This window comes from Quercus lobata, chromosome 4 (genome assembly GCF_001633185.2).
Source record: "Quercus lobata isolate SW786 chromosome 4, ValleyOak3.0 Primary Assembly, whole genome shotgun sequence".
NCBI lineage: Eukaryota > Viridiplantae > Streptophyta > Magnoliopsida > Fagales > Fagaceae > Quercus > Quercus lobata.
The window spans coordinates 22,343,848-22,357,059 of NC_044907.1; the positions used below are offsets into that span (position 1 = coordinate 22,343,848).

Below are 13,212 nucleotides of genomic sequence, written 5' to 3' on the forward strand. Positions count from 1 at the left end.
CAATTAGCCTAGGAACAAGTTCAAGCTTTTTCGATAAGAAAATGAAACAAGTTTGAACATATAATCTAGCTTGATGATGAACACAAACTTAACTCGTGTTCAAAATAAAATTAAGTGAACTAAACCTGAACTTTTAAGGGAAAAACCAAAAATGCCAATGTTGAAAGAGAACTAGAGAAGGCTCTGTCAACCTAACCAAGTGAGAACAAACATCAAGAATAGCTTTAGCCCCAAATCATCACAACTAAAAATAGTAAATGTCTTCAGGCTTTAAGAACATTTTTAATGCATCATCAAAAGACAAGGGAAAATCACTTTCCTGAGGTTTTCGGACACCATCGTACATTGTAGTGTACTCATTTATGACAACATACTCATATCTATAGTTGTATGGTATCTTTTTTTGCCACAAAATCTACGCTGAACAACAAAATTTGATTTAACAAGAGGTTGAATTTATTCTGCAACAGCAGCAAATAATGATAAAGAAAACTAATTGGGACATGAACTACATATAGATGGTGTGATTTTAAAGGAAAAACAAAAATGAAAATATTTAAGAGAACTAGAGAAGGCTCTGTTGTCTTTAGCCAGGCAAGAACAAACAAGAGGAATAGCTTCAGACCCAAAGCAATGTCACAACCAAAAATAGGATGATAGCCAGCGCAAAACAGAACCCAACAATTGCCATGAAAGCCTGGAAACAGTTAAAGGAATGAGATACTGTAATTGAACAAAACAAGAACTTTTAAAAATTTTCGGTGTCGCTTACCTTCCCCTGAGACTCAAACTTAAATTTCACAGTGAACCATGACAATCCTCTGTCTACAAAAGGTGCAAGGGCAAGCGCTCTGCATAAAAAGAACCTCTATAGAATCAAAAGACTCTTAAATTTGACACAAAAAGAACTTCTATTCAATAAGAGTGAGTACGATGGCATTTAAATGAAATCAGCAGTTAAACAATATCATTATGAAATAAAAGATGGGAAAAACCTAGAACAATGTTCATAACCTATAGATAAAATTTGTTTTTTTACTGAATATAATATGCCAGTATCTAAAGTAGAAATTTTAAAACAATTTTTTCAGCAATAACATTCATGCCTTGGAATCATCATATCATCAAATACTACATTCTCACAATGTTGATCACAAGATTTACAGCTAAGATTGAAAAGAAACAATCCCTTCTGCTGCATCAAAGAGAACTTATTTCAACAGCACTAGATATAGATTTAACAATTCATTACATATAGCTTTTCCCTTTTTCTCCCATTATAGTGTTCTTGTATTCGCTTCAACCAACAGTATAGTTGAGCAATTATAACTTCAACAAGCATATATTCCAAACAGCTCAAATATATATATATATATATATATATATTGACCAATGACTCAAATGACTTAATTTAAAACAATATCATTTCATTCCATTTTTAGTAAAATAGTAAAGGATATTCCATTATCATACCAGCTGAATTGCTTATTCAAGAATCAAGAAACATCATGATGTCCATACAAATTACTAAATAATCGAAGAAAATTTGAGTACTGGCAGCTCACCCGCCAGCTCTTATAAGCTTAGTAACTTGGCTTCCGGCCCACACCATGGCCATTACTTTGAGGAATCTGAAAATGGCCAAAAGTTTCACGACATCTATAAATTTTTTTCTGTACAACTTCTTGATCATTTATGCTTCAGAAAATAATAATATATTAGTAGTCACCTTTCAACAGCAGCAAGATAACCCATCCTTCCAGGTACAGGAGCAACATAAAACCTAAAAGCAAGTGTAGGTTGTAGTTATGACAAGATATATTCAGAACACCTTCCTGAGTACTGTAGAATCTAAACAAAAGAGGTGAGATCTCTACATATTCCTATTAATTCTTCAAAAAAATTTCTATTCCTAGAATCAACATAAGTTAAATTTTTCCTCAAAAATATAGGATTCAATAAGATCTTCAGTATTAACAAAATTCCTAGCGAATGGAGGAAGAGTATTTTAACACCTATATCTAAGAACAAAGAAGATATATAAAACAATACAAATTGCTCTAAGAACAAAGAAGATATTTAAAACTATAAAAAATTGCTATGAAAATAAACTTATGAGTAACACTATGAAACTTTAGGACATAATGATCAAACATAGGTTAAGACACTAAGAAGCGCGGACATTCCAAAATCCTCAACGTGTTCGTGTTGAGCATCCCTATCTGACACATGTCCATGTCGGCCATGCCAAGGACACTCCTACACACATGTCCTCATTGTGTTGGGAGGGGAAATAAATTTTTTTTGTTTAAAAAAAAAATTCTTTGATTTTAGATATGCTTTTAAAGATTTTGATAGTTATTATTTATTTTGAAAACTTGAAATAAACATAAAATATACCTAAGAATGTATATTAATTACATTATTAATTGTCATACCCATATACCAATACAAAAAAATAAATAAATAAATAATTGTCATATTCCCACCATGTCATGTGCTAATTTTTCAAGAATTGTCATGCTATTGTGTCTGGTGTCATGTCATGACTATGTCCATACTTCTTAGTTAAGACACGAAACAACAATGTTGGATATCAATTTAGTTTTATGTCAAGGCAATCTACCACAAAAGCAATTTTCTTAGATATCTAATTGAGAATATAAAAAAATCCCAGAAAGATCTCCATATAGTTTTATTGATATAAAGAAAGCGTATGATAGAATACCTAGAGAGGTTGTGGTAGGTTTTTGAAAAGAAAAGAGTTCCTCTAAAGTATATTAAATTGATTAAGAATATATATGATGGAGCTGTAACTAGTGTGAGAACAAATGAAGGCATTACAAACGGTTTTCCTAGATCTCAAACTAATCAAAGTAATGAATAGCATTTATGCATATTTTGTATTTGCTGACGTTACTGTGTACACTGAAAGAAAGTGGCTAGATGTTAATTAAAATTGAAATGCGCATTATAATTTGGCTCACCAAACCAAGAGAAATGTTGTAAGATAGTAGGCAGTATTCAACAGCCCATAGGACAATATTCCCGAAATTCCATATCTCTTTAATTTCCTCAATATCCTGCCAAATTGAACAAACAAGATTAAGCTCCTGCTGGCATGCTACTCCAGAAAGAAACCAAAGTAATTAGACATATATCCAAATATGTATTCCATTTCTTTGTAGTTTTAATTTGTCATCTTTTTGGGCTCTTTCTTCACTGCTCAAAGAAAAGAAGAGAGAGAGAGAGGCCATTCTCATTCAAAGAAAGCTATGGAATAACACACAGAGCCATAGGAGATATTATGGTCCTTAGAGAATTTTTTCTCAAGCATCTTTCCCCCCATGCTAGCAAATGATGTTGACATAATATAATCACAATTGGATTTAGACTAACAAATAGCAAATAATTAGGGTTGATCACAGATCAATCAGGCTCAGATTAAGTATCAACCTATCAACCAACCCGATCACATCAGGCTTGAAAACATCCCACCCACTATCAACCACGAAGGAACAGGTCAGAAACCAATCCAATAAGGTTATGTCACTACCATGATAGGAATATAAAACTATGGTCATGCTTTAAGATGTGTAGGAAAAGGAGAAGTTAATCATGAGAAGGGAAACAAACAAAATAGACATCATAGATCCTTAAAAACAAGACCACCCTCCTTAGATATAAGGCCGCATCATTTTTTCTTAACCACTAGATTCAAACAAAATCAATACAGGTATACCCTTGAAGACCTTTAGAGAACAAGAGTGCAATAAATTGTCATTGATGAGTTCCAACAATATGTTAAAGAGTAATAAGTATAACAAATCAATGCTAAGGAAAATGAACTTTCCAAAAATAGTTCAAGGTTTGGCTAATACATACACGCCTTAACAAGAGTAGTTAATAACTGGAAGTTGCTTTTAAGATTACCGTGCAGAAAGCAATTTTGACATTCAGGATTCAGCTATCTAGAAACAGCATAACTTAGCACCCAACTTGGACATTAGTAACCCAATTTAATGAAAAATACACACCCAAAAAGAAAAAGTAAGATACCCTGTTTGATTCCTCAAATAGTAGAAGCTCTAGAGTGCACTTCCACCTTTTACAAGCACTGGTTTAGTTCTACAAGAGGGAAGAAACAGAAGTATGCCAAACTGCCACATGCTGTACTAGACACACAGTTCAGAACAAATTATATCTGCAAACAAGCAAACCCTGGAAATTTTTCCAAGCCAAGAATGTTGCAAATCAACAATTCCAGAATGTAGAAGGCAACAACAAGGAGTTCATCATATTTAAGGTTAAAAAAGAAAGAGAAACAAGGAGTGCAGTTTAACCCAAACCTGTAGTCCCATAGCAAAATTTGTAGAGAGCCAAATTTTTTTTTAGTAAGTAAAATTTGAGGAGAAACAATGAAACAAAACTAATTATTATGATGAGACGCATCATTGGAAATGGGGGAATCAGCATACCTTTCATGGCAATCAGTCGTACCATACTATAACTTGACCTATTAATTTTCCAATTTACTTTTTTAGTCAACGATTAACACACAAATCATTCTCGAAAAATAAAAGGAAAAAAAGGGTAAAAAAAAAAAAAAACCATAAGTGATTCAAAAGATTCTCTATCAATTTTAAATATAACGTGGGGTAGTTATTGACAAATGAGACTTTCCCTTGGAAAAGTATTTGGAAGGTGAAAGCTCCTTCTAAGGTTGGTTTCTTCACTTGGACAACTGCTAAGGGAAAGATCCTCACTTTGGATTAATTTGTGTTGTTAACAGGTGTTGCGTGTAAGAATGATTGGGAATCGGTGGATCACCTACTCCTTCGCTGCTCTTATGCATATGACCTTTGGACTTTTGTGTTTAGCTTGTTTGGTATTTCTTGGGTTATGCCAAAACAAGTGGTTGAGTTGCTAGTTTTTTGGCATAGAGGTGCTGGGCAGCATCAAGCCACAACTGTTGGGGGGGGGGGGGCGGCGGTGGGAACAAAACAACCGAACTTTCAAAGGGGAGAAGCGTTCTATCATAGAGTTTAAACGTTTCTTCTTACTGTCTTTGCTTGATTGGATGAATGCTATGAGTGGTCCATTCCTTCCTTTTTTGAATTTTTAGATTTACGTAATTTTATTTAGCTTATGTTTCCCTTAGTACTCTCCCTGTGTACCAGGACAGCTGTTTTCTTTTTTACTATTTCTGTTTATTTTCAATAAAGTTTACTTACCTATAAAAAAAGATTGCCAAATGAGACTTTCAAAGGCAAGGAGTAACCAGCATCTACCACAACAGCCATGGACAGTAGTTCCATATATCATCATAGCCATTTACTCAGAGACAGATTCTCTTTGAAGAAAGGTGATAGAAAAGAAATACAAATTCTTGGGGTGACTGATGTTCAGAATTTTTTAGTTCCTTAAGGAGTGAGCCTTTGGCAGCATTTAGAAATGTATGGGCTACATTTGCTAGTTTCTCTGTTTTGAGGTCATGGATGGACCTAAGATCCACTTCTGGCATAACCATAGTTGTGGGCATCTCTCAAACTATTTTTCATAGCTGTTTACAATAGCTAGAAATAGAGAAGCAACAGAGGCAGATTATCATATGGATTCCTTAGGAGGCACTGTTCAGTGAATCTGTTTTTTTTTTCCCATAAAAGTTCAGAGCTGAATAAGGGTCCATTCAGCTTTTTGGATGTCATATATGCCCACTAGAATAAACCATGAAGGTGAAGATAGTTGGTTTGGACCATCTCAAGGATTCATGGCTTTCATGTGCACAATTACTACAAGACTTTGAGGGAGGGAGGAGACAGTAGATTTCCTTGGAAAGCTATATGGCGAGTTATAGTTCCTCCACGTGTTGCTGTATTTACTCGGACAGCAGCCAAAGGTAGACTGTTAACAATTGACAATTTGAGGAAGCAGGAAATTGTGAATTCTGATTGGTGCTGCATGTGTAAATATGAGGAATCAGTTGATCATCTTTTCCTGCACTGTCAGGTATATCAAGATCTGTGGTCCCTGATTCTTTTCTTCTTTGGCTTGTGCTGGGTTATGCCTAGATCAGTAGTTGATTATTGACATGTAGGGGAGGCCATTTTAGAAAGAATGCCAACAATGCAGCAACATGGAGGACAATTTCTTTGCGTTTGACGTGGAGTATTTATAGGGAGAGGAATGCACACACGCTTTGAAGGAGAAGAACACTCAATATTTCAGTTGAAGTACCTGTTTCTACAGTCCTTATATAAGTGGGAGAGGATTGCCTGCCCCTCTACATCAGAACATCTTTTTTTAGATTTTCTAGATAAGCTGAACTTAAATTGATTTTGTTTTCTTTTTGGCTCTTTGTTTGGATACTTCTCTTATGCTAGGGTAGCACCCCTTTTTGTGCTTTTTAATGCATCAATATACTTATCAATATATATATGATTAAAGGTTTAAGCACCACCATCATATATAATGGTGAATTAAACAAACAAATCAATGCATGTAAAACCTTCCAAACATACTTCAGCAGTAAAATGTACATCTAACCCATTTCATTCCAGTACTTATGGTGATTATTCCTAATACTTTTTTAACTCTATTATGACTTAGTAATGCATTCTATTTGCATGCTCCAACATTACGGTCAATACAAGTTGTCCTGCTAGTACCTGATTATAGAACCATCAATACTAATATGGAAATCACCATTCAAAACATGTTGGAGGAAACCCATCCCATCAATGCAAATCATAGGAGAGGCAAGAATTTCCTGTATGAGGTAGCCAAAGAAGAATCAACTGACCGGCACACTTGTGCTCAATTTATTTGGGAAAAAGAAGAAAAAAAAAGTCTCTTGGTAAAGCCATCCAGCTAAGCATTACTAAAGTGTTTCTCTTTCTTTTCACTGCTGTAGATTTCTTTGGATTTGTCGTCCTTCCCTTTTGTTTTTCACTCTCTTTTTCTCTTTTAAAGCAGCACCCTTTTTTCTGTCTTCTTCAAATAAGTTTTTTTAAACTATCTCTCTCTCTCTCTCTCTCTCAATTAACAGTATTCTTTTTCTTTTCTTTTTTGCCTATATCCTATCTATATAGAAGCATGCACCACCACCATAGCAGCAAAGCCCAAGGTGTCACCACGTTGAAATGAAGAAAGAAAGGTTAATAGTCACCACCAATTCAAATTGATTGCCAATATGCTATCTATTATGCAAAAGTGATATTAAGAAACTTTATAAGTTCTTTATAAGCTTATACACCTTTAATACATATGCAACTTTGCTCATGTATTGGAAAGATTATAATTTTAAGATTTCATTAGAATAATAAATGGAACCTCCCTCCACTTGAGTTTGGATATCAATAATCAATTGATAAGCACTCCTTTAGGGTCTTACCAGTACTTTGACTTGTGCCTTACCATGCAGGCCACTCTATCCAAACTTTTGTGTACCAGAATAAACAATGAAATTTCTAATCATTCTGTCTTTTGGCAACCCACATACCAAAAACATAAGATAATACATCAACTGCATCAGGGACCTAGTTGACATCACCATTACCTAGAGAAATCTCCAATGTAAGTACTTCATTTTTTCACAGCTCAAAGCAATCCTAGGATCCCAGTCTCCAGCTTTAAACCAATCAACTTTCATGGTAGCTCATAAAAGAGAACAATCAAGCATTTTGGACTAAAGAGTGGGATTTTTTAAGCTCTCATAGGATAAAAAGATCTGGTTTCCTTCCATGCATTTTGACTACTAATTATATCGCACAATTTCTAATTCACCTTTTCTTTCATTAATGAATTTACCAGGTCCATTTTGCAGACCTACGCTGCTTGTATTTTAATTATAGGCACAATATTAAAAGGAAAAAACTCTTCAACATCTAAAATTGGTCACAACCTTAAGAAAGCACTAGCGACATCTACGCTATACCTCAAAAGACTAGTCAAGTTAAAATTAGAGCTTCTCATAATCAATTATATAGCCCAATTCAACTTAGTAAATGTCTTATGTGTGACTCAACGCATGCTCACACAACACACATTAATCCAATCGAATTAAATCAAATCCACACAATCTAGGGTATCATAACATGCAAGTAGGGAATAAAAATCAACATAATCACCTACCAGCATGCAATCTGCTTTCTTTTTTCTTTTTTCTTTTTTTTTAAGATACAATCTGCTTTCTTTTTTCATGCAAGAAGGTTATATAATACTATTAAACATATTGAAGTTCACTGAGTATTCTTATCAAAGTCAAGGGGGCAAATTTGCTCTAGGTTGTTAATTGTAACATCTTTTCAACAACAACTAAGCTAAGATATATGGCTCTCTACAAAAACTTATTGGATTGATTTACAAATTCCAGTATGCACTCTGTCCCTTAGGCACATGGAAAACCTCTTGCAACATTTGCCTACAACTACGTTGACAAGGCATGAAGGTTAAACTATGTATCAACTCATGAGGTTAGATAAATTTGACCCAAAACACAATAGACTCACTATCATCATGTCATCAACAAAAATCAGTACTCAGCAGTATTCTATTGATCCAAAGAGATTGAAAGGCAAGTAGTAAGTACACATTGGATGAGAATGATCCTCCTTGACTACTTTCATTTCCTTCCTTGGAACCTAAAAAACAAATGCAAAGGCGTGAATTGTTGGGAATTTAATTTTGTAGGTATGAAACAGAAATATCAAGCATCACAATATACATATAAATTTGTCTATCTCAAGTTAAATTAGTTGAAAATGTTAATTACCTTCATTGTTGGGTGGATCTGATACACCATAAGCCTAACCTCACAAAAGAAGAAAACAAAAGTGCATTCTTTTATGAGAATAGGGACAAACCCGTGAAATCATAATATTACCACTAGAGTGTTAGGGTTGAATATTGTGTTTTCAAAATTGGTTCTTAAAATGTGCACTTATCAAACCATTTGGCATTCTACGGTAGTCTTGGGATATGCCTTCAAAACATGATTAGGTCTAACTAACAACATTGACATGGCAAGTTTAGAAGAAAGGTGCCTCATTGTGATCGTAGCATGAATGCACAATTTCATGTTTTAAGTGAAATAATATCATGAAGCCCTAATTTCAAGACAAATTCACCTGGAATACAATTAAATAGTAAAGTATTACACATCTTAAGTGAATAAATATCACAAAAGTGCCTTGTCTACTTCACCAGAAATACAATCTAGCTTAAGTTGAAACACTGTCTTCATATCTTATGTGAAATTGTGTCTTCTGTGTTCAAGACATTGTTTCAACTTAGGTGTAGTGAAACCATACATGATACCTTCTTTTTTTTAACTTGCCATCTTATCACTGCCAGTTAGGCATAAAATCGTGTCTTGAACTCACTGTTTCAGGTTAAATAATGAGTTCAAGACACTACGAACTGAAATCCAAATTCAAATCTATGATTGAATACCAAACAGTCTGAAAAGTGCAATAATTTTAAGAATAGTTTTTTAAAACACAATATTTAGCCAAAAGAGTCATTAACACCATGTTCAACTCCTTTTCATAGATAAAATCAAAATATGCAAAAGGGAAGCATACAATCACTACTGACATACAATAATGCAGATATGGAGAAAGTGATTTTAATCATTGTTTGTACGTGTGTCCCAATCTTGGTAAGATCTTATGCTGTGTGGAGCCCTTGTGCAATGCCTAATGGGTGCAAGAATTGCAAGTTTAACAGGTTGATTCATAAATAATATAGGATTAACTCAATTATTGATTTTTTTTTTTTTTTGAGTTATTGTTAAATTTGTAATAACAGGTAGATATGTAATTTTATCAAACACTTGCAAATCAAGGGCATTTTGACAAAAGGTACATGTTGACATTGTTGTAATACTGGAATGTGTAGATTGCACATTTACATAGTTAAGAGGCAAATTTAAAAGCAGCCTCAAACTTAAAGGGTGTAAATAGTATTTTAGCCTCTTTTTTTTTTTTTTTTGCAAGATAGTCTTTTCTTAGGTCTTTTTTTTTTAATCATAATAAGTTAAGAGTCAATGAGTCTACTATGCCAGGAGCCTTGGCACAACTGGCACTTCATAGTATTTCCAACAGAGACATCTGATGACTTGCATAATTAAGTGTAATTTATCACTTCTCAACTTTAAACTTTAGTCTAATTTTATTTATTTTGTTGATTTTAGACTTGATTTTTGTTATTTAAATTTTATTCCAGATTTGAAGAAAATAAAGATTTATTCAAATAAAAGAAATGTCAAGCATCTAAAGAGAATATTTTTGGCCTTGGAAGTTGGCAAGAAAAAGAAAATGAGGTGCTGAAAAAGAAAAAAGAAAAGAGGCGCTTAACAAAAAAAGAAGGGCTGAACAGAAAAGAAAGAAAAGTGGCGCTGAAACAGAAGACAAAAAAAAGAAGTGCTGAAACAGTGGTGTGTTCTGAACTGAAAAAAGATGTTTTGGGCTGAAGCAAAACGTTTTGGGCTTTTTGGGCTGTGTTAGGCTGCAACAAGTTGTGGGCTGGACTTTAAAAACGTAGGGCTAAAAGAAATCAAAAAAAGGGTACGCTGAAGCAGAAAAAAAAGGTAGCCGAAACAGAAAAGAAAGAAAGAGGGCTGAACAGAAAAAGGGGAGGCGCTGAACAGTAAAGCAGAAAAGAGTGCTGAAGCATAAAAGACACTGAAAAAATTTCTTTTGCGTTCATTTTTTCCCTCAAATCTTCTCAGAAAAATTATGGTGAACTCGTTTGTGTTGGACTTAATTTTTAGTATGAACTGAACTAAACTTTCTTTATTCTAGGAAAACAATGTAATCTAGTTTCAAACTATGCTTGCTTTTCTATGTTAATTTGAACAAATTCTCTTCATGTTTGTCTAATTTATTCTAAGCTTATTGCTTCTAATTAACTGGCCATTAATTAGATGATTTTAATCTTGTGATTTGCTGTCGAAAGAGGGGATTATAGAATAGATCTTGAATATTTCAGCATAGATAAATATAAAGATCGAAAGACTTGTATGAACCTATGTAGTATTAAAATCGTTGGTCTTAATGCTTTCTTGCTTTATTAAATTGCATACTCTTGTGTAAAATAATGAACAAGATTGTTTCCAATTGACTATCAAAAGAGGCTTTTGGATGAGTTTGGAGATTGCTAACAAACAAAGAGAATTAAATTCAATTAGCTAGATGAGTAAAGCATAGTGAGGTATTAGGTGAAATCGATTTCCTAGAAGTTTCTTTCTCATTAAGTTGATTTTCAAGCAATATCTTTTTTTTCCTTTGCGTATCTTTTATTTAAATTGATTTTATTTTGAATTCCAATTACAAAAACCTTAGTGACTTCTCTAGATAAAATCAAGATTAGTATAATTTTGGTATTTGTCAAAAGTAAATTACCAATCTCTAAGGACGATACTCTTCTCATCACTTTACTATAAAACTACGATACTGTGCACTTGCAGTTTTGCACCATTCAACATCTAGGGTTCAAATTCCCCCTCCCCCAACACTAAAAAAATATATATAAATAAATAAGTCAATAAGTCCATGAGTCGACATAATAATGGAATACTTGGTTCACTCTAACAATCACTGTCCACACAGCCATCAACAGCAACAAACTTTTCCCTTTTCTCTCTTCTTTACAACTCCAAATCAAGCTCTTCTCCTTACTTAACAAAACCTGATATATTTCACACATTCTATTATTTGCTGCTGCCCAAGAAATCCTACCCTTCTTTGCCAATCAATCCTCTCTTTTCAAACCCAAAACCCTAACTCTAAAACCCAAAGTTTCAAACCCTAAGCCCACCACAACCACGCATTACATAAAGACAGATTTAGCATTCCAATCGGCAATCTTATATAAACCTTCAAAAACCTATGCTTCATAAACAAATATTAGGCTACAATTACAAATAACACTCTCTTAACTTTAATCTATTTTCAATCAAGTCCATTAAGTTTCATTTTTTTTTTTCATTTTTTTCCAGTCTCTTAACTTTTACTCCATTTTCAATTTGTCAATCCATCTAGCCCCGTCCAATCTCACCCTTAGTGTTTTTTTTTTTTTTTTTTTTCACTTTCCAAAACAATGACATATATATATACACACGATAGAATTTCAATATATAGCGTCCATTTCTAATAATTACTCTTTATTATCTGGCTAAGACACTAATTGGAATTTGGTGTACAATTTCAAATTACACCCTCTAATTTTAATCTATTTCCGATCTTTTAAATTTACTCCATTTTCAATTTGCCATTCTGTCTAGTTCCGTCCATTCTTACCCATAGTTTTTGAATTTTCCACATGACATTTACTACATTGTTATATATATATATATACACGATAAAATTTCAACATATAGCGTCAGCTCCTAATAACTGCTCTTTGTCATTAGTCCAAAACACCAATTGGGTTTCAGTGTAAGCGAAATTTGAAACTCAAATCTCTTATTCGACAACTAATTGGTACCCACAACTTTTACTACATTGTCAAAAGGACAGAACAACAACAGCTGAGATTAAGAGATGAGTTCTTCATAGTTAGGAGGAGAACTTACAGGGCTATCACCATTGATTGAGCAGGCTGTGGAAATGGAGGGTGATGATGAACGGTTGAGATTGAGCGATGAGTACTTCGATTTTTGCAAGCAAAAGAGCCGGGAAGGCCTTGGAATTCTAGTCACTATGGAAAACTCATCGGCGAAACCCTTAAAAGTTAAAGATAAAAAGGAAAATAATAAGTAGAAAAATAATGAATGGAAAATTGAAGTGTAGAGTAGAGTAAATAAGCGGTTGCATATTTTATTTACCGGGTGGTGACGCAAGAGGAGTGAAGGGTGAGCGGTCAGCTTGAGTGAAGCTGAAGCAGACATGAGATTGAGGGGAGAGAGAGATTGTGTGTGTGTGTGTGTGTGTGAGTGAAAGAATCAACTACGGGCTTATAATTAGGCGGGATGAAAGAAAACGTTCTAAGGATTTTTCATTTTTTAAGTAAAATGAAACTAAAATACTTAGGGGGTGTTTGGTTTGTAGTTTTAAACAACCATTTTCAGTTTTTAAATAGCATTTCACGCATTTCAACACACTTTTTCACCCACACGTATTTCCACAAATATTTTCAAACAACAATTTTCAGTTTTTAAACACATATACCAAACGGGCCCTTAGGCTCGGATAGAGTTGTTAAACAACT

The 13,212-nt window shown here is 33.8% G+C and overlaps 1 protein-coding gene across 1 annotated transcript; it reads right to left on the reverse strand.

Annotated features, from left to right (window-relative positions):
• Positions 1–251: 251 nt before the first annotated feature.
• LOC115983317 lies at positions 252–12,936 on the reverse strand. The gene is made up of 9 exons (XM_031105965.1): positions 12,830–12,936; positions 12,578–12,727; positions 8,774–8,807; positions 8,591–8,642; positions 2,988–3,083; positions 1,730–1,783; positions 1,566–1,631; positions 773–851; positions 252–697 (listed from the first exon to the last, which is right to left on the reverse strand). The coding sequence occupies exons 1-9, from the start codon at positions 12,890–12,892 to the stop codon at positions 620–622; spliced, it is 672 nt and encodes a 223-aa protein (XP_030961825.1). The 5' UTR covers positions 12,893–12,936; the 3' UTR covers positions 252–619.
• Positions 12,937–13,212: the final 276 nt, after the last annotated feature.